General features: G+C 43.0%; 2 protein-coding genes across 2 annotated transcripts; one reads left to right on the forward strand and one right to left on the reverse strand.

Annotated features, from left to right (window-relative positions):
• The first annotated feature begins 526 nt into the window (after positions 1–526).
• Positions 527–2,439, forward strand: LOC147443358 (uncharacterized). Its single transcript, XM_086529498.1, is given in 4 exon segments — positions 527–544; positions 1,584–1,802; positions 1,805–1,904; positions 2,189–2,439. Coding segments are annotated over 4 exon segments (588 nt in total).
• Positions 2,440–6,420: 3,981 nt separating this feature from the next.
• LOC147443359 (sec14 cytosolic factor-like) lies at positions 6,421–9,362 on the reverse strand. The gene is made up of 3 exons (XM_086529237.1): positions 8,589–9,362; positions 7,629–7,895; positions 6,421–7,476 (listed from the first exon to the last, which is right to left on the reverse strand). The coding sequence occupies exons 1-3, from the start codon at positions 8,973–8,975 to the stop codon at positions 7,135–7,137; spliced, it is 996 nt and encodes a 331-aa protein (XP_086385363.1). The 5' UTR covers positions 8,976–9,362; the 3' UTR covers positions 6,421–7,134.
• Positions 9,363–12,197: the final 2,835 nt, after the last annotated feature.

The following is a 12,197-nucleotide window of genomic DNA, read 5'->3' on the forward strand; positions in this document are numbered from 1 at the left end:
AATGGAAATGGCCTATGAATTTTGATAGTAGCGGAATTAGGAAATTAGATGAAGCACTTTTGTGAGATTACTTTTTGAGCATAGCGGGTGAACTTAATTGATGGTAGCAACATAAACATGGTACTTAGTTAACTTGGCATGAACAATACTTTTGCAAGAGAGAGTTTAGAGAACATGACAATAGTTGAGGACCGGATTCATACAGAGCCGGTCCCCCCTCCAATAAGCATTTGTATTATAGTTTCTCCTATCAAGAGAGAATTGGTACAATACAATCTTTGTGTTCCTTGTGACCTGGGTGATGAAATGAAGATGGAAAGCTTCATGTATCACAAACATAGCATAAAATTTGTAGAAAGCATTAACTATCCCAAGCCTCAGTCCCAAGGCCTCAAACACCTTCGAAGGTGGAGAGAGCTAGTGGGTAATGAGGGTAGGGAAGAGGAAGAAGAAACATTCCATAGGAGAAAGAAATAGTTCCTCACTTATCATCACTCTTCTTGCTAGCATACATAATAGCATAGTAATGGAGATAAAGAAGATAGTAAGCTTAAGCATTGAAGCATGGCTCTGGTTGGATTTTCATTCCATAGCCAAGAGTGTTGGTGTAGGCTCTCACTTCTCACAAGCTTGGAGAAGGAGGCAGAGTTCCTCAACTTTCACCAAGTGAGAATGGATCCACAAAATGAGTGTGTGTGTGGTGTATAATCCCCTAGCATACATAATAGCATAGTAATGAAGATAGTAAGCTTAAGCATTGAAGCATGGCTCTTGGTTGGATTTGCATTCCATAGCCAAGAGTGTTGGTTTAGGCTCTCACTTCTCACAAGCTTGGAGACGGAGGTGGAGCTCCTCAACTTTCACCAAGTGAGAATGGATCCACAAAATGAGTGTGTGTGTGGTGTATATCCCCCTAGCACCCCCTTTGTTTGCTTGGGGTGAGTTGCAACTTTTCCACATGCTGCAAGCTCATTGGACTCTTCTCCCCTTAGCCAATCACATGCAGCATGTAGTCAAGTACATGGGTAGTCTTTTGACAAGTGTCCTCCTTATCCCTTAGAGAGAGAGAGAGAGAGAGAGAGAGAGAGAGAGAGAGAGAGAGCTTGAAAATATCTAGATATTTGTTGGATGGAACTAAAAGCTCATTGGACCCCTCTTTAGCCCAACCAATAGCATTCAAGCACACCATGTGGTTAAGCTTAGTGAGAGTCTGACATGTGTTCCATGTGCCCTTTTAGAAAAGGGGTGCCCTTTGGATGAGTGGAAGGTTAGGTCAAAGATTCTCCTAACTTTGGGACTTTCATGCATAGGAAGCTTCTCAAGCAGCTTCCTTATTAAGTTTGTAGGGTCTCTTTTTGACTCAAGCACCTTACCCCCCATGTATAGGAAGCTTCTCAAGCAACTTCTTCATTAAGTTTGTAGGGTCTCTTTTTGACTCAAGCACCTTACCCCCCATGTATAGGAAGCTTCTCAAGCAACTTCCTCATTACTTCGTTAGCGTAGAAGGCAAATTCAAAACTCTGGCCTCTCAGTAATCCACGTGGAAACATTTTTTGGCATGCCACCGAGGGGCCTTTCTACAGTCTCTTTTTTCTGCAAATGACGTGGCCAAAAACCAACGAAAGTTACGCCCTGAGCAGCGGCTGCGCTTTCCTATCCAAGCTATTGCTAATTGCAGTGCCGATTCCTTTTGCGCACAGCCTCACAGCGGCCTACTTGTACATTTTCTCAAGCCCGTGCAATCTCAGCGAAAGGGCATAAGCCAAGAGCAGGCGTAGATGCTGAACATGAGGAACACTGGAAGCCGAAGAGAGAGCTTTGCAGCAACAAGCTACAAGCGGGCCTGTACCTTGCTTCGATTTATAATGTAGGCATATGTTCTCATTCAGCGCAACAAAACTCTAGTAAGATCTTGTGGCATCAGTGAAAGCAAGATCTTGATAATCTATATGCTTTGCAGGCTAGCTAATTAATCAGAGTGGAGTGCCTTACTGAATCTTGATTAGCTGTGGCCAGGATGGATCCCTACTGTCAAGAGTACTTCAAGGAAAGCAAGATCTTGATAATCTATATGTGTAATTTTCTTGTGGCATCAGTGAAAGCAAGATCTTGATAATCTATATGCTTTGTAGGCTAGCTAATTGATCAGAGTGGAGTGCCTTACTGAATCTTGATTAGCTGTGGCCAGGATGGAGCCCTACTGTCAAGAGTACTTCAAGGAGGAGTATGATATGTGGAACACCGAACCCATCTCTCTCTATGATGGCATCCAGCGAAGCCAAGAGTTCTTGCTTTCCTTGCAGTTCCCCGAAGGATACTGGTGGGGAGAGCTTGAAGCCAATACAACCATCACCTCACAGACCATCATCCTCTACAAGATGTTTGGCATCGACCACTGAAAGCCCGTGCAGAAAATGGGTCAACTACCTTAAGCTGTGATGGTGTGATCATGGTGAGTGGGAGCTGTACTATGGAGATGAAGGCCACCTCAGTGCCACTATAGAAGCCTACATAACATTGTCTCTTCTCCATGTCCCAGAAACAGATCTTGTTCTTCTGAAAGCTTATACGTACATCATTAGTCGAGGAGGTATCTTTAAAGCCCGGATCTTCACCAAGATTTTGCTAGCTCTAATAGGTATCTATGATTGGAAAGGCATTCCTTCTCCGCCTCCATGGGTTGTGCTCTTCCCTGGCTAGTTTCCCTTCAGCTTATACAACATGGCGTGCTGGGTGCACGAGTGCGTAGTGTCTTTGATGATCATTTGCGACAAAAATCCTGTGTTTAAGCTGAAGCTAGAGATGTCCTTTGATGAGCTTTATGCTGAGGGGAGGAAGAATGTGCGCTTTGGATTTACTTTTGGGGGGAGTTGGACTGACAAGCTCTTTGTAGGGATCTTTCGAGGTGATGGAGAAGACGGGGTTCATACCATTCCGGCGATGGGGTTTGAAGGAAGCAGAGAGGTGGGTGCCAAAGAGGCAAGAGTATTATGAAGAGTTTCTTGGTTACTATCCTCCCATGTTTTATGCGATGGTTTGCATGAAGATATGGGGCTATGATGTGACACACCTATGCACGCATCTTAAAGGCATGTAGCTCTACGCAAGATGCCCAACGTCATTGATGCAAGGAAGTGCATCAACGAGAGCCATTCAATTCCGTGGTAAGCATTATCGTTTTTTAATTTTTGACACTGAGAACGCAGTTAATGAATGCACTGAAAATTGCACGTTGCCGTGGGAATGGCAAAAATTGGGGAGGACTGTGCAAACTCCCCCATGTAAGGAGACTTGCATGTTTTCTTTTTTTTTTGAAACATGAAAATGGAACAACAAACAATTAATAACATTGACATCTTGTATGATCAGAAACAATGAGCTTGACAAAATTCTAACCCTCCTTGTGGTTTTTTGCGAGATACCCCTTTGAAGCACTTCGAACGGTATCCCATTTCTACAAAGAACGCCTCTGAACCACAACGATCGGTATCCCAAACACTCTCAGGTAAAAAAAAGTTAACATGCTTTGATGAAATCTCTCTCCGTGCTTCATTTTCTCTAGGAAAAAAAAATCAAACACCCTTTGATGAACTCTCTCTCTCTCTCTCTCTCTCTCTCTCTCTCTCTCTCTCTCTCTCTCTCTCTCTCTCTCTCTCTCTCTCGTTCCTTCATTTTGAAGTCTCTCCTCCCATTTAATAAATATCTTAGACATAAATTAATAGCATGAAATTAACTTTTTTTTTTTTCATTTGAAAAGTGCTAAAATGGTATATATGGTTTCCAATATTTTTGCTTAATCTTAATTCGATACAAACGGAGCTAACGAAGCACTCTAGTTAAGTTTGTAGGGTCTCTTTTTGACTCAAGCACCTTAGATGGAGTTCCCACCTCAAGCTCAACCCTACCTTGCCTAAGGTCAAAGGCAAGTTTAGGTCGGGTTTCCACTTCAAGCTCAACCCTAGACTCTTTACCTAAGGTCAAAGGTAATTTTAGGTCGGGTTCCTACCTCAAGCTCAGCCCTAGCTTGCCTAAGGTCAAAGGACTTTTAACACTAACCATTGGAGGTCTTTAATGAAGCTAACCCTAAGGTCTTTTAAGCTCCATTAGTTAACCTTGCTCTTTGACAAACCATCTCTCATTTGGGCCCCTTTACCATTGGCCCGTGTTGAGATGGATCCATAAACACATGTCTATAACCCTTGTTCCCATTTATTATCCCACATTAAATGATCAGTTTAATATGAGAAAATCATTTGGGTTGGTTAGATATTAGATTTGATGACAGAAAACCTCCTAAAGAGGGGAAAAAATGCCATGGCATTCCTAGTGTGTTCACACACATCACTACCACATGTATATGGTAACAGATGTTTGAACACGTGGGCCGTAGCTCAAGGCATATACATATGGCAGCAGGGAACCAATCAAACATATATAAAACATTATCGATAAGTGCACCAACCCATTGTTGTTGGTCGGATTATGGACGGGACGTGTTCTAAAGTTCATTGACGTGATGTGCTCAAAGTTCACGAATGGAGATTCTTCAACGTAGTCTAGCCTACAGTTTAATTTTCTAAAAGGCAACCGTTGACAAGATGGCATTCTTCGAAGGTACAAAGTTGAGGTGTATCTAGCATGACCGATGTTACTGGGGTGTCCATGGTATCTTCTTCATCGACTTGGTCTCACCATTTATGTCCACTATGAGCTACAGAGAAGGTGTTGAAGTTATGGCATCTTAAGTGAACTGCCCAATGTGATCCCATTATTTATATTGGCCTTTTAAGTATTTCTTTTACTTATTTGTGTCAAAGTTTGGGTAGGGCAATTTACATAGATGGGGGTATATGCAACCCATTGTCTCCATTGTATAGTGTATCCGTTATTCATTGCCAAGGTTGATTAGTTCATCTCTCTCTCTCTCTCTCTCTCTCTCTCTCTCTCTCTCTCTCTCTCTCTCCTTGGTCTCTACACTTTCACATCAGTGACTTTGATAGTTTCATGATTCATAAGCGTATTGGTTGTGTGATCTTTCACTACGCTTATGCGTTTTTCTTTGTTGATATGACATCCATTATGCGTGATCGATTAGAGTCAATAGTGATGATTTGTAGAGATGACAGTCTCACTCTTGTCAATACATGCATTGTTGGAATTGTGGTCACATGGCACATTAGATGATGTTTCAAATGCATGAGGCAACGATGGAGATGTGCGTGATGCAATGACAATTTTGACATAGATTAGAGAGGTCTTCGTACGTCAGTGATAGTGATGTCTTTGTTTATCTATGGTGTTTCTCTTGCTTTTATGTCTGATAGAGATGACACTTAATCCTGATGGCTATTAGATGAGTATATAGCGTTCCACATACGTCACATCATGTCATGAATGGTTTAGCAATTTTGCTAGTGGGAGCCTTTATAGTGTGCATCTAGCTGACATATCAATGTATTGACATAGAGAGTGCAAGAGATATCTACTTGACATTACCCAATGGTGCATATTACATGCTATGACCGTAGCTCATAAAGATCTCTTTAATATTAAAATACCAATAAACTTGCTATTCTTTTGCACATACCATAAACCAGGGGTGTCTTTTCCATCCATCACTTGTAATATATAACAATTAGTCCAATTCCATTACATACCCCTCGATTAAGAAGCAACTATCCTCGGTTGTCATGTTAAGAATTTGTAAATCATACTCGTTAAAAAAAGGGTTAAAATAATGTGCAGAAAATATCATTTATCAAAATAAAAATATATAAACTTAAAGAAACACAATTGCTTACCTACATGAACAATTCATAGATGCAAGGCTTAACAATGGATACTTTGGCTTTTAACCCTATATATATATCAAGTCTCATAGGTCAACTTATACAACTCTCTCATAAAAGATCCAACCGACAGATACCTCCTCCAAAAGTTTTAACAACAAACAAGTAGTTGTGCTACAAGTCTAAGCTAATCAATGGCTTTTGGCTGAGTACGACAAGCCTGCACAAGTTTCTCAAGAAACTTCAATCTCCTCCTTTTGCTACCAAATGCCCAACATATGAGCAACATTCATCCTCACTCATGGTGCTAAAAGAAAACTTTCCAAAAAATTGAAAAGGTAAATTGACTATGTTCCAAGGCTTTTACTCAAATTCTTTAAATTTTGTAGGTTTTCTCACCTTTAAACTAAAAGGTAGGCATACATTAAACCTAGGTATTTGTAGAGCACTATGAATCACTGGATTCATGGCCGAATGCCCTTATTGTGTGCACTACCGCAAATAGCAACAGCAATTGAATTACAGTTTACCTAACACAATCAAAGCATTATACCACCTTTTCATGTGCCAACAAAGGAGAATATATAGGTGCATGGAACTTAAGCGAAAAGAGTAGCAGCAGGACTAAAGGTTGGAGGCAGAAGATAGAACACAATTTAAACTACTGTCATCGATGTGCTAATGTGCATCATAGTTGTCATTGCCGGGGATTTTGTAACAAGGAAAGTCTCGACATCATACCCTCTAGAGGGCCTATGGGGGGAGCCCTCTAAGCCCCATAACATTCCATGTGGAGCATGCTAAGAAAGGTTTGGCAATCTAAAGCCAGTGCTGTCTTTACATGTCTAAACATGCTTGGCAAATAGATTTCCATCATACATTTGACACGAGTCCCCCCCCCCCCCCCAAAATTACAAACGAAATATTGTGGGAGAGATGCCGCAGTATGTTATTGAGAAACTCCATTGTGAACCGGTAGCACCTTATTTTCTTGAATTGAGAAGGGCACTTCAGAGATACATACAGGCTTCCAAGAGGCACTTTGGAAGGCCACAGTTCATGTCAAGGAAACATGCTTCCATTCTTTGCGTGTGAGGACACAAATGGCCATTGCTGCGGACTATGCTCTGATCCCTGCTCACATATGTCCCGGAAAACCTTATAACCTAGAGTCGCTCCAAAACCGCGTTGCTCAATTATTCGCGACTGCCCTGTATAAATCCTAAAAAATCTGATAATTTCATGTTGTTTGATCGAGGCCAATGAAGATGTAAATCCAAACTGTAGGCAATGTGATGGCCACCTTCAAGTGACAAAACTCTGATACTGTCTCTCCCCATAGCACTCAACATTCCTCTGGATATGGCTTGTAAAACGAGTCATTCCATGGCCCTGCATCTGAGTTCTCGCACCCACCTTGACATCGGCAAGTCCCTCCAAGAAACTCAGGAAGATTTTCTCGATCCACAAGCTCAAGCAGCTTGGCAGAATAACTCGACCCGTGAACTTCGATTTTCTTCGGTGTGTTCTTATCCAGCCATGGCTTTATAAGCTGCCACATTGCTTTAAAAGATGTGGGAGCATTAATTATAAGCATTTTACCTAAGTACTCTGGGTAGTAGTCTTGATCAATCCTCGTAATTTTCTGTATGAAGTGCCTTACTTGCTTATTCAAGTGCTTCATTGTCTGCAATCAGGGAAAATGGAGGTATGAGTAATCTCCTCAGAATCGACATTAGAGGTTGAATTATCGCTCTAAAAATTTCCAAATTCAATAGTACCTCTTGAAAATAGCTATATTAATAAAAAATAAAATAGAAACTCAAGTACTACACATACCACTCCTTTGAGGTCCAAAATGGTGAGTGACTGCAAAACTGGTCTGCCCACTGCCTGGGAACATGCTGGAAATTTGCAGTTAATCAAAATTTCCCACTCTTTAATGTGATACAGAAGTAGCCGATCTAAAGTTGTCACTCGAAGTAAGTCCTCCAAATGTAGTTGCCCATATCTCTCAATGTAAACTGGCCGACCGCATTTGTCGACCTTATGGTGAAAATGAGGGTACAACTCCTTCACTGCTTTTCTTTCCGGAAACTTGAATGTCTGTTTAGTGGTAACATAATTAGCAAGAAGGCAAACAACAGAACCCCTGAACTGTTTATTACAATTTGAGGAAAAGAACACCATGAGTCAAAATCCAAGGAAAGAGTGGCCACTGCAACAGCACTAAAAAAGCCATGAGAGTGCCATAACTATTTCTCTGTGCATAGTACATTCTGAGACTCAAATTAAAGGCACCTGTTGCAAAGCATGCATGTCCCTAAAATACATTCAGTAGATATCGAGCAGGCGCTAGCTGAGCCATTAAGACATGACCATGCAATCCATCTGTTAAGTTGTCACAGCAAAAGAAAACCTACAGATGGCAGGAAGAAATGCAAGGCTAACTACACAGCAACAGGCAAAAAGTCACCATATAGAAACAACCATTGGGAGCCTTAAACCAACGTGCTTTTGCTCATCAGCACACTTAGGGACCACTGTTTGTGCTTTATGCTCTCCTCTCCCTGGCAATCGATCAAGGAAAACAACATTGTCTCCCCCATCCACACTCCTACCTTTGGCTGTTCTTGTTCAAATCCGTATACATATCGCCGTGATTTATACAGCAATAGAACGATACTTCCCAGCAAGAAGTCTATACATGCAGTTTGAGGTAGCAAAGAACGCCTAGATAACAAAAGCTTTTGAACATGAGTAACCACACAAAAATGCCAATCAGCATACAGTAAATACCTCCATAATGGTGTCCGCTCCAATTTCTCGCCGCCACTCCAGCATGGCCTCATACATTGCCCTTGCTTTACCAACATCAAAAGAACGAGCTCGAAGGAAGCGCAAGAGGTCAGCCTCAGTGGTACAAGTTTGCAGAGAACCTCGCCCTTGCAAGGAGCTCCTAAGCTTCTGAAGGGCATCTTGTTGTGCATCTTTCAGCACACACTCATCTTCACTAGTGATCAAGGATGAGTCCGCGACTCTGGCAATGCCAATCGCATGTGAGTGTGTGTGCAAAACTGCTGCAACTTCTTCTGCCTTGCTTCCTGCGGATGTGCATTGATATAGATCCAACACAGGTCGTGCTATTGCGACTCCGCGCTTGCTCTCGGAGTGCTTGGATCCCATGCTAAAAGCCTTTGTGCACACAGAGCAGGGCGATGGAGGAGTAATCGCCTAATAGAACTGGAAATTCATCAGGAAAACAGAATGTGGGTGGGCGTATGTGTGTCAAAAAATGTGTGACACCTGTGAGCGTGCGTGCACTCTCTCTCTCTCTCTCTCACACACACACACACACACACCCACACACACGCGGGCAGTAAAGCAGGAGAGGAGCACATCTGCTGCGTGTCGCGAGAGGCTGTATCACCGCCACACGCTAAGAAAAGAATTATGAGTCAAATTTAAGCGATCAGAGTGTCTCTAAGCTTCGTGTCCAACATGCTTGTATTTCTCACCTTTTTTCTTCATGGTATTTGACAAGTTAACTAGGCACCATGCCCCATATAGGCCTAGGACCAAGATTGCCACCCCTCACCGCCCTTGACAAGCCACTTGTCCTCAACATGAGAGAAGAATAAGAATAACACATGCCCCTTCCCTCCCCTTTGTATTTGTAGGCCTCCTGGGCTCTCCCTCCCTCGTTATATATATATGTTAAGACAATGCAAATGGACCCCTCTAGCCTCCTCACTGTTTTACACGGGCATGGGTTGGAGGGGATCAATGGTCCACACCCATTTCGGGGATCGGGTGTGATATGAGCCGTTCGATGCGACATGTAAATTCGGGAAAACATATAAATTTGGGCGCACCAAAATTTATAAATTCGAACCCTCCCGCCCCCTCTCCTTCTCTCATCCTTCGGATTTGAACCACGGACGCCACTTTTGCAAGCCTATCACCTTAACCACCTGACTGCGCGTGCTCGTTGAAAGCAATGAGAGAAGGGTTTCTTTTACGATAAACCACTTGGTGAGTAAATTCGAGTCAGCTTTAATAAATGCGGACAAACTGATAAATTCGAGACGTGCGACGAGATCAACGGCTCACGATGTCCGCGCTCCCCAAAAAAAGTATGGGCCATTGATCCCATCCGGCCCATGCCCGTGTGAGATAGTGTTGAGGCCCCTCCAGGGCCCTTGTCCTCACATGAAAATGACTCCCTTCTCTCTTGTTGAGTTGCCTATTCCTACGTATAAATTGTAAACCCTTTCCTTTTTGGCCTGCATAAGGCCTCACTAAAGTGTTGCACTCTTGAGAGCAATTGATGTCCGTTGGATATAGCTTGTTGACGATTGCCACATGGCAAAGTTAATGACTACAAACCTTTTTTTTTTTCCTCCGGAAGATGGCCATTAAACTAGGCATCGTCTTATGTAGGCCATTGTGACTCCTTTTGATTTCAACCAAAAGAAGAGTACATTTCCCAAACACTCAATTCAGGTTCTCCTCATCAAAGGCTTCTCTTTACTTACGAAGTACATGTGTAAAACCCACGATGGCTTTTTTTTTTTTTTTTTTGGGGGTGGGGGGGGGGGGGGGACTCACAATTGTGAGTGGATAGTATTAAGAATATTAGGCCATTCTTCTCGGTAGGTCCAACCAATTTCACTTTTGGGTTGAATTAGAAGGTATCTTTGAAGATACCCTCTTTAACATGAAGATTAAGGGAAGGATCTCACGCGTGGATGGGGGAGAGAGAGAGAGAGAGAGAGAGAGAGAGATATGACAGGTGGGAGGACAAAGACACAGAGAGAAAACGAGGGGGAGATATTTTAAAAAAAGGAAAATTACCAAAATACCTTTTTGATTTTCCTCAAATTTTTAAAATATCGCTGTGTCCATTTGGTTGGATTGTTCAATATTTTCTAATCTTTATTCTTTTTTTGCAGTTGAGATCATTTTGGGGAGCTTACCATGTAATTTGTAGCAAATCACTTGGGAAAAAAAAGGGCTATTCATCTCCTAGAGCCTGCATATACGACTCACATTCTAGTTTTAGCATCTTGTATTGATAAACAATCAGTCTTCTTCTTATGAAAAGCTACAAATTTTTTTATCATCTTTGGAGAAATTTAACCTCGTAGGAGAGCAGCCAGGGGTATTTTTGGAATTTTGAGAAATTTGAAGGGCATTTTGGGAATTTATCACAAAATATTGGGGGTAGTTTAGCAGATTGGCGTGTGGAGGACGGAGAGACTGACGTGACTTGCTGCCCGGGTGGGATTTTTTGATCCTTCATCGTGATGATATCTCACAAGCCTGTGGTGCAGATTTTGGACCCAGTGGGAGGGACGCGTCGTCTTTGTCAACTGGAGGGGATCCCTTGGCTGGAACCACATGATGCTCTCTCTCTCTCTCTCTCTCTCTCTCTCTCTCTCTCTCTCTCTCTCTCTCTCTCTCTCTCTCAGGTGGGGGGCAGTGTTGAAGCCAGATTGGGGCAGCTGCCAATGTAGTAAGAGGGCTGCGTCTCTCTCTCTCTCTCTCTCTCTCTCTCTCTCTCTCTCTCTCTCTCTCTCTCGTGTTGAGAAGCAGGACGCTGATCTCGAGACTAGCCTTCCTCTATTTCTCTCTATCACCCTTGTGTGCGAGCTCCAGGTTTATGTGCCTGCTGTGCTCCTGAGGAGTAACAAAATCTCTCTCTCTCTGGTTTTCTCGAAAGGTACAGCCTGCTAGGCGTTGAGGGGACTAGGAGGGGGATAAGACTGCGTAGATGCCTATGCAGGTTTGAGAAGAAAAGTGGGAGATATGGCACCTGGAGGGAAGACGCAAAAAGAGAGAGAGAGAGAGAGAGAGAGAGAGAGAGAGAGAGAGAGAGAGAGAGAGAGAGAGAGAGAGAGAGAGAGAGAGAGAGAGAGAGAGAGAGATGCCAAGTGTCAGGACGAGCCGGAGACAGGGCTGGCGCTAAGGCTGTAAGGAGATGGTGGAGTTGCAGCTTTCTCGAGCACATACAACAGAACAAGGTGAGTGGCGCGCGTGAACAAAGGGTCCAAGCTTTTTTCTTAGACCTTTGGCAAATTCCGCGGCATCTCCTCGGGAAATTAATGGGTTTTTGAAGAGTAGACCGAGTAGACCGAATAGTATTCAGGTTCTCCCAAGTACATGTGTAAAACCCATGATGTCCATTCTTCATGCACATTACTTCTAGTTGAAAAGGAATGCTCTAGCATTAAGCCCTCTAACGACATTGTTGGAGGGCCCTCAAAGCTTAGATGCGGTGCCTCACAACTAGCATGGCGAGGGAGAATTGCTGACACGAAGAATCTCCATTTTTTTCATTGGAGGTACCCCCCCCCTTCCCTTTTGCAATGTCTTCCCATGTGTGAATGTGGTAGAGGCCGATGG

This window comes from Adiantum capillus-veneris, chromosome 14, assembly GCF_014529385.1.
Source record: "Adiantum capillus-veneris isolate H3 chromosome 14, ASM1452938v2, whole genome shotgun sequence".
NCBI classification, from domain to species: domain Eukaryota; kingdom Viridiplantae; phylum Streptophyta; class Polypodiopsida; order Polypodiales; family Pteridaceae; genus Adiantum; species Adiantum capillus-veneris.

What these genes read in the sequence shown, in the direction of transcription:
- LOC147443359 (XM_086529237.1), bottom strand. Translation starts at nt 8,975, where the DNA reads ATGGGATCCAAGCACTCCGAGAGCAAGCGCGGAGTCGCAATAGCACGA. An exon ending in GAGCGGACACCATTATGGAG is followed by an intron (nt 7,896 to 8,588) that starts GTATTTACTGTA and finishes ACCACTAAACAG; the next exon opens with ACATTCAAGTTTCCGGAAAG. An exon ending in TTTTGGACCTCAAAGGAGTG is followed by an intron (nt 7,477 to 7,628) that starts GTATGTGTAGTA and finishes CCCTGATTGCAG; the next exon opens with ACAATGAAGCACTTGAATAA.